Source organism: Mustelus asterias, chromosome 20, assembly GCF_964213995.1.
Source record: "Mustelus asterias chromosome 20, sMusAst1.hap1.1, whole genome shotgun sequence".
Classification (NCBI taxonomy): domain Eukaryota; kingdom Metazoa; phylum Chordata; class Chondrichthyes; order Carcharhiniformes; family Triakidae; genus Mustelus; species Mustelus asterias.
In genome coordinates, this window is record NC_135820.1 from 5,563,815 (window position 1) to 5,576,090 (window position 12,276).

Sequence of the window (12,276 nt, forward strand, 5' to 3'; positions counted from 1 at the left end):
CGAAAACAACCTAAGCCTTTCCAACATCTCTTCATAACTTAAATGTTCCATCCCAGGAGGCATCCAGGTGAATCTCCTCTGCACCCCCTCCAGTGCGGCCCTTCCTGCTTCAGCATCTTCGGCGTAGCCAAAGGTGAACACCCTCCCCCCTCCAACCATCCAACCCCTGCCCCCCACCGCCCCGTGGCAGGTTCTGTAGACATTGTAGGACTGGAAGATCCCGCCAATAGTGAGCCATTGGAAAAGATCCCATAAGGGAAAAGGGAAGGTTGGGAAATCTCGCGAGTTTCTGGCCTTTCATTAGCCAATTTGGTAGAGCCATCAATCTGCGATTGGCCAATCAGGGACTGGTATCACCAGCTTGCTTTACCACCTTCATTCCTTTTCTGAGTTTTGCCCAATGTCAACATTCAGTTTCGCTCCATGTCTCCAGTGTGCAGCCATGGCCAATTTGAAGCTGGGGTGTTGACTTCAATCCAAGATCAGTTACTCATTTATCAGTTGCTGTTATGGCATTCTCTGACCACGTTCCTCAACACAGTTGGGCAGACAGATGGACCCAGTACTCCCCAGTCCAGTTCAGGAGTCACTGTAGAAAAATTGGGAATGCCTAATGTGTATTTTCAGTGGCTGGGCATGCTTCACCTGACCCATTGGGCTGAAAGAGGAACTACATTCCCGAGAGAGCGCCCACACAAAGTACTGGAACAAAGGTTCCTCTTGGGCATGGATCAATATGTTTCATTCATGTAGATGATTAACCTTTTGGCAGACAAAGGAAACACAAGTGAATTCCTCCCCTGATCCCAACGGTGCAATCCATTTTACTGCCTACTCCTCTCACATTTCCAAATAAGCTTTTCTTTTTGAATCACGGAGAACGGATACCCGGAATTGGATTTTCCGGTTTTGCCCACAGCAGGAATTGTCGCGAGCAGGATGGAAAATTTGATGGGCCAGCAAAAGTTCCGTTAATTTCGGGCAGGAATATCCAGTTCCCATGGTGGATGAGACTGGAAAATCCCACCCTTGGCCTTGTGCATGATATTGGCCCTCTCGCTACCCCTCTTTATTTCTGCATCGATTCAGATTATTAAACTGCCCTGGCGACAGAGGAGCTGGGAGGGGGGTTCACTGTGTCCTCTCAGCTGTGCCTTTACTTTACCACACCAGGACGTGGGCACAAAATGTTTAGGACATCATCCTTCATCCACTAACTCCTTCCAGTTCCAATCCCCACCAACCGTATTGATAAGTTTATATCCCTAATCTGTCCTGGTCCTCCCATGCCGATGCTATAGTTAAGCAAGCCCACCAACGCCTCTATTTTTTCAGGAGGCTAAGGAAATTTGGCATGTCAGCTACGACTCTCACCAATTTTTACAGATGCACCATGGAAAGCATCCTTTCCGGATGTATCACAGCTTGGTATGGCTCCTGTTCCGACCAAGACCGCAAGAAGCTACAAAGAGTTGTGAATGTAGCCCAATCCATTACGCAAACCAGCCTCCCATCCATTGACTCCATCTACACTTCCCGCTGCCTCGGAAAATCAGCCAGCATAATCAAGGACCCCCCCCACCCCGGACATACTCTCTTCCAGCTTCTTCCATCAGGAAAAAGATACAAAAGTCTGAAGACACATACCAACCGACACAAGAACAGCATCTTCCCTGCTGTCATCCTGCTTTTGAATGGTCCTATCATATAGAACAAAGAACAAAGAACAAAGAACAATACAGCACAGGAACAGGCCCTTTGGCCCTCCAAGCCCGCGCCGCTCCCCAGTCCAGGATTGAATCCTGAATCCAGGATCCCCACCCAATTTTCCAGCCTATCTACATACCAATATCCTATCCACCGAGCTGTCCCTCACAGCTACGATGCTTTGTTCATTACAACCTATTAACTTACCCCCACCCCCCCATTCCAGACCATGTGATCTCCAGGGAGAGGCGAAAACCCAGAGTGAAAAACCCCAGGGCCAATATGGGGAAAAAAAAATCTGGGAAATTCCTCTCCGACCCCCTGAGGCGATCGAAACGAGTCCAGGAGATCACAATGGCCCCGATCGGAAAATGCTTCCCAACCCTAGTCATTTCCACTTCCACGAACACCATATGAATCCCCTGCCCCCGAGACAGGTTCCCAACTATCCGCAGTATCACTCTGTACTGGCACCAGCAAGATGATCGTAGAATGAAGCCTTGAAACGAGAAACCAGGAACAATTAGCCCGCGCCGCTCCCTGGTCCAAACTAGATCACTCTTTTGTATCCCTCCATTCCCACTCCGTTCATATAGCTGTCTAGATAAGTCTTAAACGTTCCCAGTGTGTCCGCCTCCACCACCTTGCCCGGCAACACATTCCAGGCCCCCACGACCCTCTGTGTGAAATATGTCCTTCTGATATCTGTGTTAAACCTCCCCCCCTTCACCTTGAACCTATGACCCCTCGTGAACGTCACCACCGACCCGGGGAAAAGCTTCCCACCGTTCACCCTATCTATGCCTTTCATAATTTTATACACCTCTATTAAGTCTCCCCTCATCCTCCGTCTTTCCAAGGAGAACAACCCCAGTTTCCCCAATCTCTCCTCATAACCAAGCCCCTCCATACCAGGCAACATCCTGGTAAACCTCCTCTGTACTCTCTCCAAAGCCTCCACGTCCTTCTGGTAGTGTGGCGACCAGAACTGGACGCAGTATTCCAAATGCTTTTATATTAGGCTTTTATTTCTCTTCACCTATCTGTAACTGTAACACTATATTCTGCACCCTCTCCTTTCAGCTTCTCCTATGTACTCTATGAACAGTATATTTTGTCTGAAAAGCGTGCAAGAAACAATACTTTTCACTGTATCCCGATACATGTGACAATAATAAATCAAATCAAATCAAATCTGGTGGGATTCTCAAGTAGAGTTTTAACAACACCAGGTTAAAGTCCAACAGGTTTATTTGGTAGCAAATACCATTAGCTTTCGGAGCGCTGCTCCTTCGTCAGATGGAGTGGAAATCTGCTCTCAAACAGGGTACAGAGACACAAAATCAAGTTACAGAATACTGATTAGAATGCGAATCCCTACAGCGGGATTCGCATTCTAATCAGTATTCTGTAACTTGATTTTGTGTCTCTGTGCCCTGTTTGAGAGCACATTTCCACTCCATCTGATGAAGGAGCAGCGCTCCGAAAGCGAATGGTATTTGCCACCAAATAAACCTGTTGGACTTTAACCTGGTGTTGTTAAAACTCTTACTGTGTTCACCCCAGTCCAACGACGGCATCTCCACATCGGGATTCTCAAGTACAGAGATGCAGATGTGTCAGTGATGGTTGAACAACATGAATATTTGGCAGGAATAACAATGGCTCTCTTTGATGTGGTGTTTCCCACTATTGTCCCCAGTAGCAAGAGAAGTGTAGAGTCATAGAGTCAGAGAAGTTTACAGCACAGAAACAGGCCCTTCGGCCAAACTTGTCCATGCTGCCCAGTTTTTAAGATTAAGTTAGTCCCAATTGTCCACATTTGGCCCATATCCCTCTATACCCATCTTATTCAGTATAGGCTGCCTTCATGCCATTTATCCAGTGGGGATTCAGTGCCCAGGTCAGAGGTTGCTCACATTTTTCCTCCATCATTCAATAACCTCTGGCATTTTACTATGGCTGTGGAAATTTTGGTTGTTCTATACGCCAGTGAGTCGCACCCCAATGGAGTCCCACTGAGTACAACACAACACGCTGGCATAGATATGTTATTGTTGAAAGCCACTGTTACAGAATATACATAAGCCCTGGATAAGCAACCACTGAAGTTCAACTTGATTCCACTGGTTGTAGATAAGCAATCATACACACTGGGTTGGATGCTACATGAAGAAACTGTTGAGGATTAACCAGACCACGCACGATGAGTACCCAATCTCCAAAGCTTTTATTACTTGCCAGCAAGGAGATCAGACACAGTGAATTTCACTCTGATGTTCTGTTCATTCATACAGATAACTAGCAGTTATAGTTAATTACAACAAATGAGAAACAAGCAACTTCCTAATCCTTCATTTGCATACATAGTCCACCAATCATAGCATAACTTTGTGCCCTTTCTTTTCCAGTAGAAAACCATCTCCTTCATTTGCATAATGTGTCAAAATATCTTGTTTTTTAGTATTTGTCATGATAACTTGTCTTTGTTTCATCTTGTGGCCAAGGCCAGGAATGCAGTGTTTATGAAAATGACACAAGGTTAGATTAGTCTCTTTCCTGAATACGTAACCGCTGATCTCAAATGAACAAAGAACAAAGAACAGTACAGCACAGGAAACAGGCCCTTCGGCCCTCCAAGCCTGTGCCGCTCCTTGGTCCAACTAGACCAATCGTTTGTATCCCTCCATTCCCAGGCTGCTCATGTGACTATCCAGGTAAGTCTTAAACGATGTCAGCGTGCCTGCCTCCACCACCCTACTTGGCAGCGCATTCCAGGCTCCCCACCACCCTCTGTGTAAAAAACATCCCTCTAATATCTGAGTTATACTTCGCCCCTCTCACCTTGAGCCCGTGACCCCTCGTGAACGTCACTTCTGATCTGGGAAAAAGCTTCCCACCGTTCACCCTATCTATCTCCTTCATAATCTTGTACACCTCTATTAGATCTCCCCTCATTCTCCGTCTTTCCAGGGAGAACAACCCCAGTTTACCCAATCTCTCCTCATAGCTAAGACCCTCCATACCAGGCAACATCCTGGTAAACCTTCTCTGCACTCTCTCTAACGCCTCCACGTCCTTCTGGTAGTGCGGCGACCAGAACTGGACGCAGTACTCCAAATGTGGCCTAACCAGCGTTCTATACAGCTGCATCATCAGACTCCAGCTTTTATACTCTATACCCCGTCCTATAAAGGCAAGCATACCATATGCCTTCTTCACCACCTTCTCCACCTGTGTTGCCACCTTCAAGGATTTGTGGACTTGCACACCCAGGTCCCTCTGAGACCTTGTTTGATAATAAGTTTTTTTCCATTCTCGCTGACAGAATTGCCTTGTTGTTGTGGTAACTTAACTTCCACAATACACGCATGACCTCCAGGCCCAATTGTTCCTATCCCTGACCAACAGCCATGGGGAAAGTCAAAGAACATCTTGCGAGGGCCCAGCAGTCTGTGAAAGGTGATAACGAGGGTGGAATTCCCAATCCATGATAGTCGTCTGGAGTGGATTCACTGGTAGTGACAATTAGGATTTGGTTTGCTGGAACTAAAGAGATTTTTCTGGATATAAGAATGTCAACCTGTGTTGGGTAAGGATTTAAAGCAGTATGCCAGATCCTTGCTTGCTGGCGATGGTGTCGAGCATTGCACTGCAGCTTTGAGGTTGTTCTTGTCATTGTTCACATATGTTTTACTTCAAAACCATACACACATAGAATTCCTACAGTACAGAAGGAGGCCATTTAGCCCATCAAGTCTGCACCAGCTCTCTGACAGAGCAACCTTCTCCGCCCAGTCTTGCATCCTATCTATGTCCCTCTGTAACTTCTGACATCCCTCCAGACTATCCACAACCCCACCAACCTTTGTGTCATTGGCAAACTTACCAACCCATCCCTCCACTTCCTCATCCAGGTCATTTATGAAAATGACAAACAGCAAGGGTCCCAGAACAGATCCCTGGGGCACACCACTGGTGACCGACCTCCAATTAGAAAAAGACCCATCTATACACACTCTCTGCCTCCTTTGGGCAAGCCAGTTCTGGATCCACAGTGCAGCAGCCCCTTGGATCCCATGCCCTCTCACTTTTTCGAGAAGCCTTGCATGGGGGACGTTATCGAACGTCTTGCTAAAATCCATATAAACCACATCTACCGCTTTCCTTTCATCAATGTGTTTAGTCACATTTTCGAAGAACTCCACCAGGCTCGTAAGGCACGATCTGCCTTTGACAAAGCCATGCTGAGTATTCTTGAGCATACTAAACCTCTCTAAATGCTCATAAATCTTGTCCCTCAGGATCTTCTCCATCAGCTTACCAACCACTGAGGTTAGACTCACCGGTCAGTAATTTTCCCTTCTTGAAAATAGGAACCACATCCGCAATCCTCCAATCCTCCGGTACCTCTCCCGTCTCCATCGATGATGCAAAGATCATCGCCAGAGGCTCTGCAATCTCTTCCCTCGCCTCCCACAGTGACCTGGGGTACATCCCATCCAGACCCGGCGACTTATCTATCTTGATGCCATTCAAAGATTTCAGCACAGCCTCTTTCTTAAAGTCCACATACTCAATCTTTTCAGTCCACCGCAAGCCCACAGTACACCCACCCATGTCCTTCTCCTCTGTGAAAACCAAGGGAAAATACTCATTAAGCACCTCTGCCATTTCTACTGGTTCCGTACAGACTTTCCCGCCTTCACCTTTTATAGGCCCTATTCCTTCACGTCTCATCCTTTTACTCTTCACATATTTATAGAACGCCTTAGGGTTTTCCTTAATTCTACTCGCCAAGGCCTTCTCATGACCCTTTCTGGCTCTCCTAATTTCCTTCTTTAGTTGCTTCCTACAAGCCGTATACTCATCTAGATCCCTATCTTCGCCAAGCTCTCTGAGCCTTTTGTACGCTTTCCTTTTCTTCTCGACGAGGTCCCACACAGCTTTCGTGCACCATGTTTCCTTTAACCGACCAACTCCTCCCTGTTTGCTCGGAACGTTGTCCTGTAGAACCCTGGACAGACATTCCTTGAAAAACTGCCACCTGTCTTCAGTAGTTATGTTTTCCTAATAAAGACGTAATTTGATTTAAACATAAAGGGTGAGATTTTCTGGCTGCACTCGCCCTGAAAATCCCGCCTGAGGTTAACGGACCTTCCCTTGGTTCGCCCTCGCCCACTCCAAATCCCATGGCAGGCGGAACAGGAAAATTCAGCCCAAAGGTTTTGTGTCTATGAATTAACTAGAGTAAGGGTCTCGGTTAAGAAAACCTAAGGATCTTTGCACCAAAGTAGAAGAGCAATGAGCTCCTTCTTAGCTGTTGAAGCTTCTTCTTGTTCCTGTTCTTCCTTCCTTTAGAAACATAGAAAAACTAGAGCACAAAACAGGCCCTTCGGCCCCACAAGTTGTGCCGAACATATCCCTACCTTCTCGGCCTATCTATAACCCTTTGGGCAAGGCTTCTGTGGCTGAGGTGCCAGACGTGCCACAATGTTGTCTTGTCATGTTGTTTCTGCCAGTTGAGGTGTAAGTAAAAGTTAGGGGAAGATCTATTTTGCCCAATGATCTAGATGGTTGGCTGTTTGCTGTCTGTCAGTCAAATTCTTTTAAGGTTAAACCAAGTGCAACTCTTCCCCCCACACCCTGTCCTACCAGATCACTGGTTCCAGACTGCGCAATGCGTAGAATGAGGTCCAGACTTTCTCAACGTCCTGCTTCTGACAGACATCCTCTTACTGATTTATTGTTGTTGGAACTTTACTCATCTTGCCCTTATCTGTTGTTTTTTGGCCTTTAGGTAGCAATTTCCACATGGGCTGTCTTTTCATGTTATAACACTACAATGCATCAATGATTTAAAATATACACTAGTTCATGTGCATAAATCTTTGACGGTAGTGGTCACATTGAAAGAATTGGCACAGTGTGATAAATGTATATCATGTATGTTGGGGTTTGGGGTGCGTACTGCCCCATTAAGAGTCCGTCCCCTGGGGATTAGCTCCTCCCATTGTGGGGCCCGGTTGAACAGTCTGAGATCTGACTGTGGAACAGTGCAGACCTATAATAAAGAGTTCCCACTGTTCAAGTTGCCAGACCTACCTCATGGCTCCCTATGCACCATTAGTCGATAGGTGCATACACATTACACAGTGTATTGGATCTTGGGCTTCATAAATAGAGGTATTGAGTCCAAAAGTAGGGAAGTTACGCTGAACCTTTTAAAATCTCTGGTTAGGCCACAGCCAGAGTATCGCACCCAGTCCTGGTGTCAGCTTGATGAAGCCACAACACAGTGGAAGCAGCATAAGCCAAGCAATCCCAAAAAATCTGAAAGACGTGTTGGTTAGATGCATTGGCCATGCTAAATTCTCCCTCAGTATACCCGAACAGGCACCGGAGCATGTGACGACTAGAGGATTTTCACAGTAACTTCATTGCAGTGTTAATGTAAGCCGACTTGTGGCACTAATAAATAAACTTAAACAACTGATCAGATCAAAGCTCTTCAGTCCTGCCAGACTTCCAGTCAAGAAGGGTGGTGGTGAATTAACCAGCTAAAGGGAAGGGGAGGTTCCATGGGCATTCTCATTAATCACAGAGTCCAGCACATCAGTGCAAAAGATGAGACACTGTTTTGGAGAGTCAGTACAGTATTGATGGGCCGAATGGCCTCCTTCTTCATTGTATGGTTCCAAATGAGCGTTGAAACGGCCAGAGGCGAGCGGAATCGATTGTTCGACGTGGCAACGGTGTTCAAACCTCAAGCAAAATAAGCTAACAGAGAGAGAACGAAGAATAATGTCTCCAGCGAGTTTAATCCCTCCCACCAAGTTGTCACCCTTCACTTCCCAATCCCTTTCAGGGAGGTGACTCTGAACTGCACTGCTGCCCACATTGCTTCAGTTTAGTTAATACCTAATCTGGTTCATTGACCAGAGATTTCTGGCTGCTCTCTCTCTCTGTAACAGGAAACAGCATTACCCCGGCAGGATGGAGAGAGTCCTATTCACTGCCCTGGCTGTCTGGTTATTCCTATCCACTGGTGAGAGTGAATTTCATGATCTGTGTTCAAATACCTTTGCACCATTTGTAACGACCAATTTGAAATGTCTGTACTGTTCATTTGGCTGTATTGAAGCATCCAGTCCTGGTGTCAGCTTGATGAAGACACAGCACAAAAGGGCACCGCGGTGGCACAGTGGTTAGCACTGCTGCCTCACAGCTCCAGGGACCCGGGTTCAATTCCTGGCTTGGGTCACTGTCTGTGCGGAGTCTGCATGTTCTCCCCGTGTCTGTGTGGGTTTCCTCCGGGTGCTCTGGTTTTCTCCCACAGTCCAAAGATGTGCAGGTTAGGTTGATTGGCCATGCTAAATTGCACCTTAGTGTCCTGGTATATTAGAGGGGTTAGCAGGGTAAATATGTGGGGTTACGGGGATAGGGCCTGGGTGGGATTGTGGTCGATGTAGACTCGATTGGCCGAATGCTCTCCTTCTGCACTGTAGGGATTCTATCATAACTTCTATGATGATCTCCGACTGTAACGTAATGTATGCAGAAAACCTGAATGTTATTGCTGTTCCTGTGATGGTCACTTTGAAATGTTGGTAATGTTCTTTCAGATATTTTACGAACAAAGTATATTGTGTGAAAAAGAAATTCTCATGTTATGGGGAGGATTCAACAGGCAGGGAAGGATAAGTTAATTATAGCTTCAGCAATATTACTGATATTGATGCTGATTTTACACCCTGCCCTATCCTGCCTCTGTCTCATTTTCATTTAAATTTCTTAACTTTCCCCCCCACCCCCTGTAGTTGAATCTCAACCTCTGACCATCTCGGTGAGTGAGAGTCGTGTGAATGCAGCAGCCGGAGATACTGTGCTCCTGTCTGTGAGGCCGTCCGTGGAGGTGAGGAGTGGGACCTGGAAACACGATGGGAACGATGTCATAGTGTGGATCGGGACAAGTGTGGATATAAATAACAATTACACAGATCGAGTGAAGTTAGTCGATAACCACTCTCTCCTGCTCAAGTCAGTGAGTGTTTCAGACAGTGGAGAATACACTGTTACCATGAACTCCTACTCTGACACAGCAGCAAGTGCCAGAATCAACCTCCTTGTTTTCGGTGAGTCACAACAATGTTTTATTCGTCCATGTCAAAAGGAAGTAATGAATAATAATCCTTGTGTTCACAGGCTGCCTGGAGCTAGTGTTGCGAAGTTGAATAGAGCAGTTGTAGATTGGTGTTTATAAAATTGTAAAACACTGGGGAAGAAGCATGGAATGGTCCCTTTAAGAAGGTGCTGCTTTTTCTGTGCTTAGAAAGTTACTGATGCAAGTACAAATGCAACTTTTAGTGGTTTAATCAAAATAGCATCGGGAGCGGGCAGTGGAGTGAGTGGGAAGCAGAGTGAGAGCTGTAAGGGCTTTGGCTCACAGGGCTTAGGCGGAAACAGGCGACACAGGACAGGTTTAAATTCATTCTGTTACCCTTCAATTTCGAATCCTTGTTCTTTCCCAGTGCACTCTGAGGAAGGGGGAAAAGGGTTCAGTGTTCCATTGGAGCAATTCTTTTTCTTTGGAGCAGTAAGTTTTATATGGAAGGGATGGAAGTGAAGGCAGTGCAATGTTCCTCCTGCAGAATGTTTGAGGTGAGGGACACCGTCAGTGTCCCTGCTGATTACACCTGTTGGAGGTGCACCCATCTGCAGCTCCTCCAAGACCGCGTTAGGGAGCTAGAGCTGGAGTTGGATGAGCTTAGGGTCATTAGGGAGGCAGAGAGGGCCATAGATACAAGCTTCAGGGATATAGTTGCTCCAGGGAATGAAAATAGATGGGTGACAGTGAGAGGGGCTGGGAGGAAGCAGTCGGTGCAGGGATCCCCTGTGGTCGTTCCCCTTAGCAACAAGTATCCACTTTGGATACAGGTGAGGGGGGCGACCTACCAGTGGTAAGCCGCAGTAACCAGATTGCCAGCGCTGAATCCGTCCCTGTGGCTCAGAAGGGAAAGGGGGAGAGCGGTAGAGCTATAGTTATTGGGGACTCGTTTGTTAGAGGGATAGATAGGAGGTTCTGTGGCAACAAGAGAGACTCACGGATGGTATGTTGCATCCTGGATGCCAGGTCCGTGACATCTCCGACCGTGTCTTCAGGATTCTAAAGGGGGAGGGGGAACAGTCACAAGTCGTGGTGCACGTCGGCACCAAAGACATAGGTAAGAGAGGGGACGGGGACTCAAAACAGGAATTGAGGGAGCTTGGGTGGAGGCTGAGAGCCAGGACAAAACAGGTTGTCATCTCTGGTATGTTGCCGGTGCCACGGGATAGCGAGTTGAGGAACAGGGAGAGAGTGCAGTTAAACACATGGATGCAGGGATGGTGTAGGAGGGAGGGTTTCAGCTATGTGGATAATTGGAACACTTTCTGGGGAAGGTGGAACCTGTACCAACAGGACGGGGTGCACCTGAACCAGAAGGGCACCAATATCCTGGGAGGGAAATTTGCTACGGCTCTTCGGGGGGATTTAAACTAATTTGTCAGGGGGATGGGAAAAGGAGTTGTAGTCCAGAGGTCAGTGAGTGTAGTGAGGTACTGGGAAGGGTATCATGGTCAAAGGTGGATACCAGCAGACAAGAAGGTGGGTTGAAGTGTGTCTACTTCAATGCAAGGAGCATCTGAAATAAGGTAGGTGAACTTGGGGCATGGATTGGCACTTGGGACTACAATGTTGTGGCCATTACGGAGACATGGGTAGAACAAGGACAGGAATGGTTGTTGGAAGTTCCGGGGTATAGATGTTTCAGTAAGTGTAGGGTAGCTGGTAAAAGAGGTGGAGGAGTGGCACTGTTAATCAAGGAGAGTGTAACGGCTGCAGAAAGGCATTTCGAAGGGGATCTGCCTACAGAGGTAATATGGGCTGAGGTTAGGAATAGGAAAGGAGCGGTCACGTTGTTAGGAGTTTACTATAGGCCCCCAAATAGTAATAGAGTAATGTGGAGCAAGAAATTGCTAAGCAGATTATGGATAGATGTGGAGGTCACAGGGTAGTTGTCATGGGGGACTTTAACCTTCCAAATATTGATTGGAACCTTTATAGGTCGAATAGTTCGGATGGGGCAGTTTTTGTGCAGTGTGTGCAGGAGGGGTTCCTGACACAATATGTGGATAAGCCGACAAGAGGTGGAGCCACATTGGATTTGGTAATGGGAAATGAGCCGGGCCAAGTGTTGGATTTGGTTGTGGGAGAGCACTTTGGAGATAGTGACCACAATTTGGTGTCTTTTGTTATTGCAATGGAGAGGGAGAGGGCCATACGGCAGGGCATAGTTTACAATTGGGGGAGAGGTAATTATGATGCAATCAGGCGGGAATTAGGAAGCATAGGATGGGAACAAAAATTGTCAGGCAAAGGCACTAATGATAAGTGGAACTTTTTCAAGGAACAAATACTGGGTGTCCTTGATAGGTATGTCCCTGCCAGGCAGAGAGGAAATGGCCGAGTGAGGGAACCATGGTTCACAAAAGAGGTGGAAAGTCTTGTCAAGAGGAAGAAGGAAGCAT

At 46.9% G+C, this 12,276-nt stretch overlaps 1 protein-coding gene across 1 annotated transcript in view; it reads left to right on the forward strand.

Moving 5' to 3' along the window:
- Positions 1-8,684: 8,684 nt before the first annotated feature.
- The window catches only part of LOC144508385 (uncharacterized), a 56,016-nt gene continuing 52,424 nt past the window's right edge, over positions 8,685-12,276 (forward strand). The window contains exons 1-2 of the mRNA XM_078236255.1: positions 8,685-8,755; positions 9,528-9,842. Of these exons, the coding sequence (XP_078092381.1) occupies positions 8,704-8,755; positions 9,528-9,842 (367 nt within the window). The 5' untranslated portion in view covers positions 8,685-8,703. The remainder of the gene's footprint in view (positions 8,756-9,527; positions 9,843-12,276) is intronic.